This window comes from Osmerus mordax, chromosome 2 (assembly GCF_038355195.1).
Source record: "Osmerus mordax isolate fOsmMor3 chromosome 2, fOsmMor3.pri, whole genome shotgun sequence".
Lineage (NCBI taxonomy): Eukaryota > Metazoa > Chordata > Actinopteri > Osmeriformes > Osmeridae > Osmerus > Osmerus mordax.
The window spans coordinates 3,832,913-3,846,568 of NC_090051.1; the positions used below are offsets into that span (position 1 = coordinate 3,832,913).

At 47.2% G+C, this 13,656-nt stretch overlaps 2 protein-coding genes across 2 annotated transcripts in view; both read right to left on the reverse strand.

Annotated features, from left to right (window-relative positions):
* Nucleotides 1–24: 24 nt before the first annotated feature.
* LOC136933723 (protein FAM237A-like) lies at nucleotides 25–864 on the reverse strand. The gene is made up of 2 exons (XM_067229237.1): nucleotides 480–864; nucleotides 25–223 (listed from the first exon to the last, which is right to left on the reverse strand). The coding sequence occupies exons 1-2, from the start codon at nucleotides 862–864 to the stop codon at nucleotides 69–71; spliced, it is 540 nt and encodes a 179-aa protein (XP_067085338.1). The 3' UTR covers nucleotides 25–68.
* Nucleotides 865–3,809: 2,945 nt separating this feature from the next.
* The window catches only part of LOC136959723 (disintegrin and metalloproteinase domain-containing protein 23), a 20,444-nt gene continuing 10,597 nt past the window's right edge, over nucleotides 3,810–13,656 (reverse strand). The window contains 11 exon segments of the mRNA XM_067254015.1: nucleotides 3,810–5,780; nucleotides 7,612–7,702; nucleotides 10,962–11,070; nucleotides 11,220–11,388; nucleotides 11,636–11,755; nucleotides 11,878–11,983; nucleotides 12,178–12,241; nucleotides 12,349–12,399; nucleotides 12,495–12,575; nucleotides 12,750–12,836; nucleotides 13,515–13,586. Coding sequence (XP_067110116.1) covers nucleotides 5,735–5,780; nucleotides 7,612–7,702; nucleotides 10,962–11,070; nucleotides 11,220–11,388; nucleotides 11,636–11,755; nucleotides 11,878–11,983; nucleotides 12,178–12,241; nucleotides 12,349–12,399; nucleotides 12,495–12,575; nucleotides 12,750–12,836; nucleotides 13,515–13,586 — 996 coding nt within the window. The 3' untranslated portion in view covers nucleotides 3,810–5,734.

The window sequence follows — 13,656 nt, forward strand, 5'->3', positions numbered from 1 at the left end:
AGCACCCGCAGGTTCACTATCACTGATAGACAGATCATGCGTAGAAAAGTGTAACAGTATAACAATATTTATATTTTGGATCTTTTCTTCTTGTCCTTGGCATGCGTGATTATGTGACGTAGAATGCCGCCTGAGCCAGTGCGCTGCAACTGGACACTGAGCAGACTCTGGGAGGATTCCTTCAGCTTGGACGAATTCGTCTTTGAATCCTTAACAAAGGATTCTATAGCAAACAACCAAACGCATACACACACGCTCGCGCACACACACACACGCACACACATACACAGACACACGTTATATACATCACAGTGTATTGTTACATTGCAATTACAAAGTAATAATGTAACATTTTACAAATACTTGGCAATGTAATCTATCAACATTTTAGCACATTTAAAATTAAGCAAATGAACCAGACTCACAAGGGAGAGTGGCTCTAACGTATCTGTCCGACCGTGTCGGATAAAACCACTTACTGTCAGTGATAAGCGAGTGCATAGCGGTGATCTGCTCCCGGGGCCAGGGTAACTGTCGCCTCCCAAGTCCGTGGGTCCTGGACAGGATGCAGTCCACGTAGGTGTCCCAGAAGACCTGGGCGAGATCCCAGAACAACGCCGAGTGTTTCCTGTTGTCCGACGCTTTGAGGAACACCATGAGGTTCCAGAAGGCTGGCACCGTGTCAGCGATCCTGGGCGAGCGCATCTCCAGCAGGCGGCCCGATGAGGACTCCCAGCACTGGGGGTCGGCCTGGTTCAGAGTCAGGGGGTCCACCTGGCCCGGCCTCTGGCCCTGGAGAGGAACCACACACATCCAGCCCACAAGCAACAGCTTTGCGAGGAGAAAGATGAGGGTGGTGTACATCTGCGGTTGAAAGAATGACACGGTTTAAAGTAATTCACACTGATTGACCTTTACATTCAGAATATAATTTGGCACCAATCAATTAGCATGATATACTGTATATTTCATATATACAACACCTGTTAAAGTAGGCTGTTTAAAATAAGTAAACTTCATCACCCTCAACAGGCATGAATGTTATTAATCGAATATCATATGAAACAGTGGTATTTTCTGTTAGATATCATCTGGATATTTCTATATAATATTTTACATTATCTACATTCTAGATTACTTTATTTGACATGTTAGAATATAACATACACAGATATAACAACAGATATAACATGTATATTCTAAAATGATCCACAACAATAAACATCCATAGGGTGTAAATATCCGGAGAATAAATTAATGCACAAAATCTGAACTAAAGAAAAAACTGTTCTTTCACGTTAGTATAGGCTTCAGTTGACGATTCAAATAAAGCTTCAACAATTACAAAAGTGTCGCTTACCTTGAGGAGAGTGGTGTAGTTTGTGTAGCTGATAACTACAGCTGTTTGCTGTTTGAACGACGTCAGTGTCTTTCCATTAACTGCGCCAGGCAGGCAGACAGTGGGAGTATTTACAGTTTTTCTCAATTGCTAAAACACTAAAACCCATTGGCTGAACAAAGTTCTCAGTTTCCTGAACTCATGTAGCTAATTCTGCAGTCTGTTGTCAATACCTTAAACCATTTCAATGGTAAAACACAATTTGCAGATCTCACTTAGACTTTTCAGCAACACTCTGAACACATTCTCATTCTCAAAACACATTCTGCACTCTAATGCACATGTCATCCATACTGGTAAACACAAATGGCAACAATCAAATACAAATAGAGAAAACATGTCATTGACAAAACACAACCACTCAAAATTGATTTAACTTGTTTCAAATGATGTGACACAACCAATATAAGCAGTTCAGAGAGCAAACAGGTTGTTGAAGGTGGGAAAATATTGCTTGTGATGTCGACAAAGTGCTCTGGCCTGACCCAGCCCAAAGACAAGAAGAAGCACATTGATCACATGTTTACTCCTTTGATTTTTGTCACTTTTACTGTATAGTATTGTATACTGTAGTACAGTGCATTGTAGGCTCTATACTGTACAATGAACAAATGGTATGGCCCTGAACATTGTACTTTCCATTTGTTACAGTAACAGTACTGACTGCTCAATAGATTTAGACTGGTTGCAGGTTCATATCAACAAAGAACAAGAGTGAGTTGTGAGTAGTGAGATGCAGGGTACAGTACTGTATAGGGGTACGAGGAGGAGAAAGAACAAGAAAAATTGCAAAGAGCAAAGCAGAGTAGTAATTTCTGATAAATGTTGAGCTACAATGATAGAACATGTTTTCGTTCATCAAAAGACAATGACGGATAAATATGAAATTTGTTTTGAGATTACGTAAAAATGTTTTGAACAATGTGTTTTCAATTTTTTGGTGTATTGTTTACTGACTGCTTGATAGTGTATATCATTTTGATCACTTTGTTTATGATTTGAGAGCAGTGTTTGATTTTGAGCACAGGTAAATCTGTTTTGAGGCGAAAGTTTGATTTTGAGGACAGGTAAATCTGTTTTGAGGCGAAAGTTTGATTTTGAGGTCAGGTAAAACTGTTTTGAGGCGAAAGTTTCATTTTGCAAGAGGATTCAGAGGTTTTGTAAATAGTGCTTGAAGATGAGGTTTTGTGTTTACAGTTTTGAGAAAATGGGTGACTGTTTCAAGAATTTGTTTTAGCAATTGTGAAAAACTGTAAGCAATCCATGATAGACTGATGGAAGTCTGTCAGACACATACTTATGCATGTTGTACAAGGTACTTTTAACATACAGTACATACTAGACATTATATTTACTTTGATGGAAATATGATGAATAAACTACAATGATGTGTACTGGCCTGAGTGGGGCTATCTGCTTGCCCAAATCAAAAAGACCCACAGGTTACACGATGAAGCACCAAAAAAAAGTAAGTTACCGATAAGACAAGACTTTTGTTTAAGATTCTTGTCGACCAATTTTGTGCAAAATAGTTGGTAACACTAAAGCTTCTAGAATAAAATGCTTAAAGTTCAGAACCCTCAGATAACAAATAACAGCTTAGGGGCTCTTACCATGGTTTTTCTGTATACATAGTGTTTAAGTAAACGAACGGGTTTACTTTCCCCCACAAAATTCATATATTTAATAAAACATCTGTCAATAATAGTTTTCCTGTACACCTGTTGGGGGCCTCGTTACGCAAACTTGATTGGCGCGTATTTGCAGAATTGACGAAACTTTCCCACCGCTGTGAGATAAGCCATTGGGGCACAGCAGGGGACGGACAGTTTGTATGGCTACCTCAGAAAGAAAAAAAAAACGGATTCAAAGTACAGTAGACGCACCGTAAATACAGTGGTGTGCGGATGGCTGTTGTATCTCCCAATGCTTTTAGTGAAATGCCACACGCAGGACTGATTACAGGCGTAGAGAAAGGCCACTGCTAAGTGTCGAGTTGGTTTGTCACTTCGGCCGTTTGATGACGCATTGATGTGTGTTCATTAGGGGACTCTTATCTTGTGTGCATCATTAACCGTCTCATTCATTCAAAGAACGCATTTCCTCTGCAAAATGTGTGATGTTGAAGTTCAGAGCTTAATGTTAAAGTACTTATAGAAAAAAGTTACGAGACAAAATAATTGTCTGTGCTTTCCCTATAGTGTTCATTAATGTTGCGGTATATACCGGTAAAAATACAGGCCATAAAATCATGGGGAAATGTTCATTTCTCAACAAACATTCCTGACAAATCTGCCACGACAATCTCACACACTCGAACAGCACACCACCTATTTAGGAATGGAATTACCAGTAGCTTGGCAAACCGCTCATGCACTTATAGGAAAGACAGAAGGCTTTAGATAAAATACTTTAGTAGTTTATTCATCGGTCCAACTGTACATGATGCAGTGCTGAGAGGGACACAAGATGATGACTAACATGGAGGTTTACACAATGCCAGTGCTGAGGCAGCACCTGGAACACACCAACTTTCATCAGCTGGTCTGGAAAAAAAAGTCCTGTGGTAGGATCCTTCGTAGGCCTTGACACATGGGTCTGATTAGAAACGTCCGGTTAGACTGGTTGAAAAACACACGATCTTTTTTTTTATTGTTCACCGATTCCACAAATGTAAAAGGATGCTGTTGCGCTTTTCATTTGGAAATATTAATTAAATTCAGCTTTATCTTCTTATTTTCAGTGCTTTGAAGCAAAATGTAATGAGGTGGGAGTGGCCAAATACAAAAAGTTGGCTGATTGGCAGAGGTTTTGTATTTCCATGTTTATATTGATATCATTATTACATGTATTAACCCATACGTTTGTGCGATATCTTTCTTTGCATAGTAAATGAAAGTTAAATGTTTTGTTTGTTGACATGCACCTATCTTTTGTAGCATATTTTTCTTACAGATTTTTGGGTTCTCCCGTATAGAATTATAAGCCCACTATTAGTGAATGCATGCAGCGTATCAGTACAGCTGAACTTGATTCCTAGAATGAGTTCATGAGAGCCACAAGGCCCAAGCCAGTATAGTGGGTGTTGATGAGGGGTGTTAGAGAGTCCTGGTTGGACAGACTGTCCCAGCCACAAGGGGGTAGAGGCACCGCTGGGTGCAGACAGAGGGGAAAGTGCTCTGTGTGCAAAAACATCCATATGTTCACGTGATTGGTTCTTTGGCTTTTGATTCACTATGGGAGGGAGAACAAGGGGACAACATGACCTTCATCCGTACATCGTAGCAGGTCTGTTTCGTCGTTGTGACTGGCCCGTGACTGGGCTGCAACGACCTTCAGAAATGACCCCCTGAACCCTGATCTGAACCCTTGCTCTGTTTCTTGAATCTGACCTTTGACCTCTACGCTGGGTAAATATAGCATGTGTAGCATGTGGTTACTTTGTGCAACACCTAATAGGCAGAATATAATATTGTCATGTAATCCATAGCATTTTGGCCAAAATCATATAGTTGCGTTGATTTTCATTAACATTGCCAAAAAACACCCGCTATACAACATGCTTAAAGATAAAAGAAATAAAAAATGTTTGTGTCAGTGTGTAAAATGATATGTTAGAATTCTGAACCTGAACTCAGTGTCCTCTTGTATGTACAGTCTTGCCCCGTGTATCCAGTGTCCACTCACTGTGGTCTGCACGGCCCATTGAGGGCCCAGCATGGAGCCACCCTCCCTCTCCAGGTCACCTCTGGGGAGGTGACCCCTGGAGGTCACCTCTGGGGAGGTGACCCCTGGAGGTGACCCCTGGAGGAGGGGCTGTTCAAGGTCACCACAGGACGCTAACAAGGTTAATCTCCTCCTCTGGATGAGTCAGTGTTTTCGTACGCTTTTTTGTTGTTGTGTGTTTTGTGTATTTTTTTGTGTGTTTTTTTTTCTTTGTTGCTGTGTAATCATAGCTTTCGTAGCCATGCAGAGACCTGTTGCGAGGGCACTTCATGCCAGGGCTAGCGAGTAGCACTGTGCAGGTAATCATGCCAGGTGAGGGAGCGATGTGGGATCCGCCTGTGCACTGCTCTGTCACTCTACGGATCAGGGTGGAGTCGATAGGTGGGGTGGGGGGGGGGGGGGGGGGGAGGAGGGGTTGGTGAAGGGGGGGGGGGGTCGAAGAGGCTGCAGTTCTACGATGGAAATTTGTTAAATTGTCCACTATGTTTTTTTTTTCTTCAAGTAATCTAATGCCAAAGGTCAGCAGTAGTAAGTGCAGTCCAGCTGTCAAGTAGCCAACTAAGAAAGCGCTGGAAGATGTCCCTGGTGCACGCCACCTCTCCTTCCCCGTTAGATGGCGCTGGCGTTGGGGTCGTACCGGCGCTTCTTCACATTTCTTGGAGTTTCAGGGGGGGGGGGGGGGGGGGGGGAGAGACAAGACAAGAGTCAGGTTCTGATACGTGGATGAGGGTAGGACAATCACACTGCACGCTGGAATAGCAGCTCCACTCTTCTCTCTGGGTGGGGTTCACGGTGGGGCGGACGACTCACTGTGAACCCCACCACAGCCGCCCACGGACGCTTCCAGTCAATGAGGCCACATGTGGTGATGTGTAGCTATTAGGAAACACTTTAAGAAACACTTTGTTGTTGTCGTTGTTGCTTGTGTTTACAGTAGGCGGTATGGCGGTGAGAAGATGTAGTGCTAGACCATGTGACAGTTCAGACACGAGGACAAGAAGATGCCACATGTTTCAGTACCATCTCTGACAGGAAAACACGAGGTCCACTCAAAACATTACCATCCAGGAAGAAAGAACAAAACGCACTCTATAAAGGGGGGAAAGAGGAGACAACCACAACATCTACCACAACGACAACAGCATCAACACGGACAACAAAACACGACAACAGGAGTTTGGCATAACCTCCCCGTACTGCGGCTTGTTGTGGGGCTTCTAGCGCTCTCTCATGCATCTGTTCCAATAGTAGGCCAGTCGAGGTGGCACTATTGCTGGGCGTGGGTCATGCAGTGCAATGCGTTGTGTCTGTACCAGGTCTGTGAAGCAGGCAGCAATGGCAGCTGGTGTGGGCGTATCCGGGAGTCCTGCTCTGCTCTAGGGCGGAGCCCGGTCATCCAGGTGGGTGTGGCCAGCCATGGCACAAAGGCTGCGGCCAACAATACGGGCCCTCACCTCTCCTCTTATACTCTCACCCTCGAACAGTACCGGATTGAGGAAAAAGATCATGGTAGCGATAAGAGTACGATAAGCCAGGAGAAGGTCTTCCTGGGTTGGGCTCAGCCTTTGTGCAATGAACTGACCTCCTCCAAGCCAACCATGTCAACATGCAGAAATCATTTTTTTGGGTTTGTTCTGGGTGTGAGAAACATGATGCTTTGCTAACTGGCATGCTTTGGTAGCTGTCGAGTTCAACTTTTGACTTGTTTTTTCCCTTTTGTAGAGTTAAGTTGAGTAACACCCCTGTTGCTCAAGACAGCAGGCTTATCTGTGAGTGATGAATCTATAAATACAATTGTTATTGGTATATAGCTAAGCATACTGACTATGGATATCAGGGGGGGAGGGGGGGGGGGGAAACTATTCCTGTAAAAAAAATCTCAACACTATAAAGTTCTCTAACATTTATTCTCTCAATCACTCAGCAGGATATCTCAGTAAAAGGTAACATTGTCTGTCTGTCATCTGACCCCTGACCTCTGTCTTCTAAGTGCCTGTGTTGAACATGCACGTCAAGCTTGGAGCTGTGCTCGTCCAATCAGTTTGAGGTTCTGCCACAGATGCACAGATGTGACCTCCATGAAGGACGAGTGTTGCCCCTCCCCTCCTGCCCTACCCCTCCACCCACCTCCCCCCCACACACTGGCAACATCCTCGTTGTATTCAACACTCCCTCCAGCCTACACATTATCCCCCACTCCCTCCCAAAAAAAGAAAACGTAATGAACTTGATAAAAAACCCTCCCCCCAAAAAAATCTCAGGAGCGCATGCCGGATGAACTCGGCGCCGTGGCTACCGCTGCATGTCGGGCGCGTGCATGCCGCGACTGGGCCGTGTGCGCCGAATGTGACACGCGTCTGACGAGGCGTCTCATGCCCCCCCCCCCCCCCTCGCTCTGCTTTCTGCGGCAGGACCTCAAACCCCCGGTGTCTAGAAGCAGCAGGGATGCCAGTCACGGCAGGAGAGGCATGCGCTGTGTTGCTTACTTAAATCCCCATCCAGTCCCCCCCAACACTATGGCAGCCACTAGGATGGCTCCGGCGATGGAGCCTATTATTAGATTGGTGGCACTAGGACCTGCGAAGGGTTATGGGGGGAAAAACACATGAGTGGCTAATCTGCTTTACGTTCGCTACACATGGATGATCTCACACAGAAAGAACAAGGACACAGGAGAAGACTGGTTTAACTGTCTCGTCGTGTTTTTGGAAGATAGGGGCGTGTGGTGTTTGGATGCTTGGAAGGTGATGCATCTGTGTCGGAGGAAGGTTTAGCGTGAGGTCTGTATGTGGAGGAGAGGGGGTTCTCCGAGAACGACAAGAGATACTGTCTCCCCAAGGTGGGGAGGGGCTACGTGTTTGTTGAGGTACCCCCGGAAAACATGCTGGTTGGAACGTAGCATGAACACTCTCAGGAGTTTACAGACCTTGAACTCTTTAATCTGTAATCCTAATGACATCAAGGCACGGGCTGACTAGGGATGGGTATGCACTAGGATATGAACAGTCGAAGGTGACCACACAGCACTCTTTGCGAGTCCCAGTAACCCACACAACCCAACACTGACCCTCACCAGGCCCGGTCACTAGATGACCAATTCCTGGACTGGACTTTCTATGCCCCACATGCCCCAGAAAGGAGAGGACCACAGGAGCACATGACAGGAAGTAGGAGCAGGAAGGAGGGGTAGACAAGGGAGGAGGAAGAGGAGCACCACATGACAGGAAGTAGGAGCAGGAAGGAGGGGTAGGAAGGGAGGAGGAAGAGGGGAACCACATGACAGGAAGTAGGAGCAGGGAGGAGGGGTAGAAAGGGAGGAGGAAGAGGATGGAGGGAGAAGGGAGACTGATCATCACGGTAAGTGGGGAGGGGGAAGAACGACAATGGCGGGGGGGGGGCGGGGAGAGAGAGAGAGGGGAGGGGGGAATCCATCGATCAATCACATTGACACTGAGAACATCCAATCACATGACATTTATATGGTCACCACCAACACGAGAAACACAAAGCCACCTGGACGCACACGCGGGCTCAAGCCGGCTCACGAGACCGCCCGCACACGGAGCCACCACTATGGAAGGGAGAACTGTGAAAGGGTTAAAAGGTGCTTACTCTATTCCCCACCCTGTGCCTCCAAAAATCACCCCCAGGGCCAGAAGGGTCCCTGCTACCGCCCCTATCAGCCTGTTAGTGGCCACGCTCACTGCGCAGAGGGAAAAGGAGCGTTAATTCCACCTGGTCACCAAACACACACCTCCAGCGCTCCAACCCGCAGAGTCCCCGTGACTGCAGTGATGCCGTTTCCCGGACAACGGCCCATCCCACCCCCCCCCCCCAGCCTCATACTGACAGTCATGGCTTTGTATACAGTATGAGTCACATGGTGTGGTTAATAGTGGTTGTGTTCCATGGTATATGTTGTTTATATTTACAGTTTAAACTAGTGCTGTCAAACGATTAAAATATTTGATCGCGATTAATCGCATTCATGTCATAGTTAACTCACGATTAATCGCAGTTAATCGCACATTTTTATCTATTCTAAACGTCCCTTGATTTCTTTTTGTCCCATTATTTTTCCTCATTTTAATGCTCTACAATCAACATTGAAAAGTGCATTGGATTGCTTAGTTAGTGCAAATGTTTTTTTTTATTGAAAACAACATTGCAACATTGCCTGGCTTTGACGAGGGGGCGGAGAATTCGCATCAGCTGTGTGCTTGGCCATGAGGTGGTAACTGGACGTGCTGTGATGATAGCTCAGTTCACAACGACAAAACACACAGATCACTTTGGTCTTGTCAATGGAACCATTTGGCAACTTTTTAAAAGTAACCTTTCCATTCAGAATCTTATTGGCATCCATTTTGGCATCTCGCACTCGCTATCCACTCAAAACGTAACGTTAGCCTACTACCAGAGAATGTCTAATATAGAATATATATATCCTTAAACATGCTCTGCTACTTCTCTTTACCCGGCTCGCAAGCCAGCTAAAGAGTGTGTGCGGCGTGCCTGTAGTTTTTTTTCCGATCTAGCTAGATCCGGTGTGGTGTTGTAGTTTTTCTAACGTCAGTAGTCGTTGCAACAGCATGTGAAAAAAACTACAAAGTTTGCTAGGCCAAAAAGAACGTTAATCTCGCGATAAAAAAATTAACGCCGTTAAAATGGGTTTGCGTTAAAGCCGTTAATAACGCGTTTAACTGACAGCACTAGTTTAAACCTTTTGTATCTCTCTCTCTGTAGCTGTTGGCTACTATGAACTTTCTCTGTTCACTTGAAAAGGTTTGAATGTTTATGCGCCATCTTGCCAAGGACAATTTGAACGCCCTGGTGTCTAACAGTCTCTTACAGACGACTGGTGCATGCTTGGACTCCAGAGTCACTCTGTCAATGTGATCAGAGGCTGCGTGGAATGACAATGCTGAGGGAAGGCTAACGTCAATGAATGCCAACACTAGCGATCTGGAATCCATCCCTGAGAGGGGGCTGGTGGGGGGGCCGGAGGGGGGCCGGAGGGGGGCTGCCCTGGGGAATTCCACCAGGAAGGACAGCCGTCATTACGTCCCTCTGATCAGCTACCCGGTGGGGTTACGCACTTCCTCCATCCATATGTGCTCTCAGCCTTCACAGAGGACTGAGAGCTGCTGTCTGGGGGTGAGATGCTCTGTGCTCTGATTGGGTGAGGGTGCTGAGGTGTGCTCTGATTGGGTGAGGGTGCTGAGGTGTGCTCTGATTGGCACGCCAGAGACCCAGAGGCACCACATGAGCAGGGGCGGGAGGGGGGCTCTCTTGTAAGGACGTTTTCTAGGACCATCCACCGCTCTAAACAAGACAGCTGACACACACACACACACACAAGCACAGAGATGACAAATCTGAAGTACTCATGAAGTACCGTCACAATTTCTATTATATCTCTACTTGGAATACTTCTTAAATTGTAATGTATACAAGTTCATGAATATGTGTGTATCTTTCTTGCTATCTTTTTGCATTTATCTTAACTAGTAGTTACACAGTTTAATGTAAATGCTTTCTATTTGTAAATCGTTGCCCTTGCATTGGTAAACAAATCACATGAAAATAACTAACTGAGATATTTGAGATTTTGATCTGTCATCAAATGCCATTTCCATTGACTAAGGTGTGCTTGTTTGTTTTCATAGTATTATGATCTAAAGAAATAACTTGTTAAATGTGCTTCTATACCTTACCTAGATTATGAGTGCTGCCCCGAAGACACATGAATGAGATATATTTCATCAGCATTGAATCTGTCTCCAGAAGGACACTTTCTGATATCCAGTCAGTTGTTACGTCTGCTCTACCTTACCTGTTTTTACTTCAGGGAGGATATCTGGCTCCTTGGGGGGGTCGGGCATGCTGCAGTCCGTCCCTGCCCAGGTGGTGTCACAGGTGCACGTCCCCTCGTTGTTGCACACCTGCCCACGCACCACAGAGAGGGGAAGTGAGGTCACAGAATCGAAGAGTCGCCGAGCACAACCCACGCTGATCAGCTAAAACGTCCTCGCGGTGCGTACGAGCTGTCCCGTGTTTTGCGGAAGGTTCGAGAACCCCCCGGAGGACTCACCCCGTGGCCCGAGCACACCTGTCCGTTGGGCCCGCTGGGACAGATGCTCATGTTGAGGGACTGGATGGGCAGACACTTGTGGTCAAGGCACATCATGGACGGCCCACAGGGCGTCCCGTCCTCCACGTAGCCCAGGTCGGTGTCGTCGTCCAGCAGGACGTGGCCCCCGCTGGAGGGGGGGGGGGGGGGGGGGGGAGCAGAGGGAGGGGGGCACGGGGGGGGGGGGTCGACAGAGATGCAGGATCAGCGTACGAGAGTGTCAAAGAATCAGTGTCAGAGAAGGGTGAGGGGAAAGTAAGAAACGAAAAAGAAAGAGAGAAATAAAGAGAGGAGACAGTGTGTGACTGGGTGGGTCGGCTGGCTGGGCCGTGACTTGTCTCGGACTGAGAGGACGTGAGGGAGCTCATGTGACAGACCTGCATTCCAGTAGCCGGCCCTGGTGGTTGAAGGAGGTGGGGGTGATCTCTCCCTTCATCATCCCGATCCGGGGGTTACGGCCGATGTTGCTACACAGCAGGTACCCACAGAATACGTCACTGAAAGGAGACAGGCAGACAGACAGGTTCAGGGGTGAAAGCGTTGTGGCTTTGTTTTGTATCGTGTGTCATTTCCCCTTGCGTAGTCCACACAAACACATAGTGTCCACCGATGAACTCACTGCTTGCTGCACTGGAGCCACTTGTCTCCATCCTTTCCACAGTTTCCCTTCTCAGTTCCCTCCGTGTTCAGCTTCTCATAGCAGAACTTCTCGGACCCTCCAGCCTCTGCAAAGGAGCAGAGAGAGAGGGAGGGATATAAAGGGAGAGATATGAAGGGAGAGATAGGGGGAGAGAGAGAGATAGAGAGGGAAAGAGAGAGTCATGTCTAATATCTAAACTGTTCAGGTCCAAGGTCTAGCTGTGTGCTCACAGCTACTCTGATGAGGGTGAGCTAGGCTAGGCTAGGCTATCACACTCACTTGGTCCCCAGATGTACTTGCACTGGTTCTCTCTGGTCTTGCACTCTCCACTGTAGCAGCGGCCCTGAGAGAGGAGATAGTTACTCTCCCTCTGGCCACACATGACAGCGACACTCCAAATTAAAATCATCTGAGCATACCTCCAAATGTGGGATTTTCAGGGCTGCTTACCTGGGTGAGATGGCAGAGGTAGCCATCTTGCTTATGGAGATTGGGAGGGCACTGAAAAGAAGGACATGTGGATTGGGATGTTTACTTTGTGCTCCGAGGCGAGGGAAGAGAACGATTGGCCGAGAGACATTGTGTGGAACACAGACCTGCCCTGAGTCTCCAGAGCATGTTTCTGAGATGTCACAGTCATTCACAGCATAGCGGCAACTGTATCCTCGCGGGTAGAACTGGTGGGAGGAGAGAGAGAAAAAAAAGAGTTTGAGGTGTGAAAACTGTTCAGAAAAAAAAGAGTTCTGGAACAATACTGCAGATAGTGTGGGCGACAAAGCCCTGAGGAGAGAAACCAAACTGGCATGAGGGTGGCGTGGTTTCCTGTTCCTGGCTCTTAAAGCGCTTCTTACCAGACACGTGTTGTTGCAGCATGGCCCATCGCTGCAGTGGGCACCGTTGGCCAGGGAACACTTTTTACAGCACTCCTTGTAGCACTCCTGAAATAAACACCCACACACAAGAGCACATCCACAAACACACACACACACACAGCATGAGAGAACCAGGGGATTAAGCACTACGACAACAGGACTGAGAAATGCGGTAGATAATTCCCCACAGGAACGACTCGAGTTTGAAGTGTCACGTTTATTTGCCGTTTGGAACAACTGCAGGTGCTGGTATATTGGAATTCCTGGTTCAGCTCCTCTCTGTGCTGTATGTCTTCCCCCCTCTCTCTCTCTCCTCTCTCTCTCTCTCTCTCTCTCTCTCTCTCTCTCTCTCTCTCTCTCTCTCTCTCTTCTCTCTCTCTCTCTCTCTCTCTCTCTCTCTTTCTCCCTCTCTCTCTCCCTCTCTCTCTCTCTCTCTCTCTCTCCCCCCTCTCTCTCCCTCTCTCTCTCTCCCCCCCTCTCTCTCTCCCCCTCCCCCCTCTCCCCTCTCTCTCTCCCCCCCCCTCTCTCTCTCCCCCTCTCCCTCTCTCTCCCTCTCTCTCTCTCCCCCCTCTCTTTCTCTCTCCCCCTCTCTTCTCTCTCTCTCTCTCTCTCTCTCTCTCTCTCTCTTTCCCCCAACCTCCCTATCCACCTCTAACTCGATCCAAACAAAGCGTGAAAATGCCCCCAGACAGAAACAGACAGAAACAGACAGAAACAGACAGAAACAGACATGCTTCTCCTCACCGTCCTGCCGCCGCAGTCGCACTCCTCTCCCACCTCCACGTATCCGTTCCCGCAGTCGGTCGCCTCAAACAGCTGGAAAACGAGCGAGGGTCAGAGGGTGCTCGCCAGGGACGAACCGTGACCACAGCTGACCTGTGGCGCC

Excerpts from the sequence above, each read along its gene's own strand:
- LOC136933723 (XM_067229237.1), bottom strand. The coding sequence starts at position 864 with ATGTACACCACCCTCATCTTTCTCCTCGCAAAGCTGTTGCTTGTGGGC. Across the intron at positions 224-479 it reads GCACTCGCTTATCACTGACA|AATCCTTTGTTAAGGATTCA; the intron begins GTAAGTGGTTTT and ends TGTTTGCTATAG.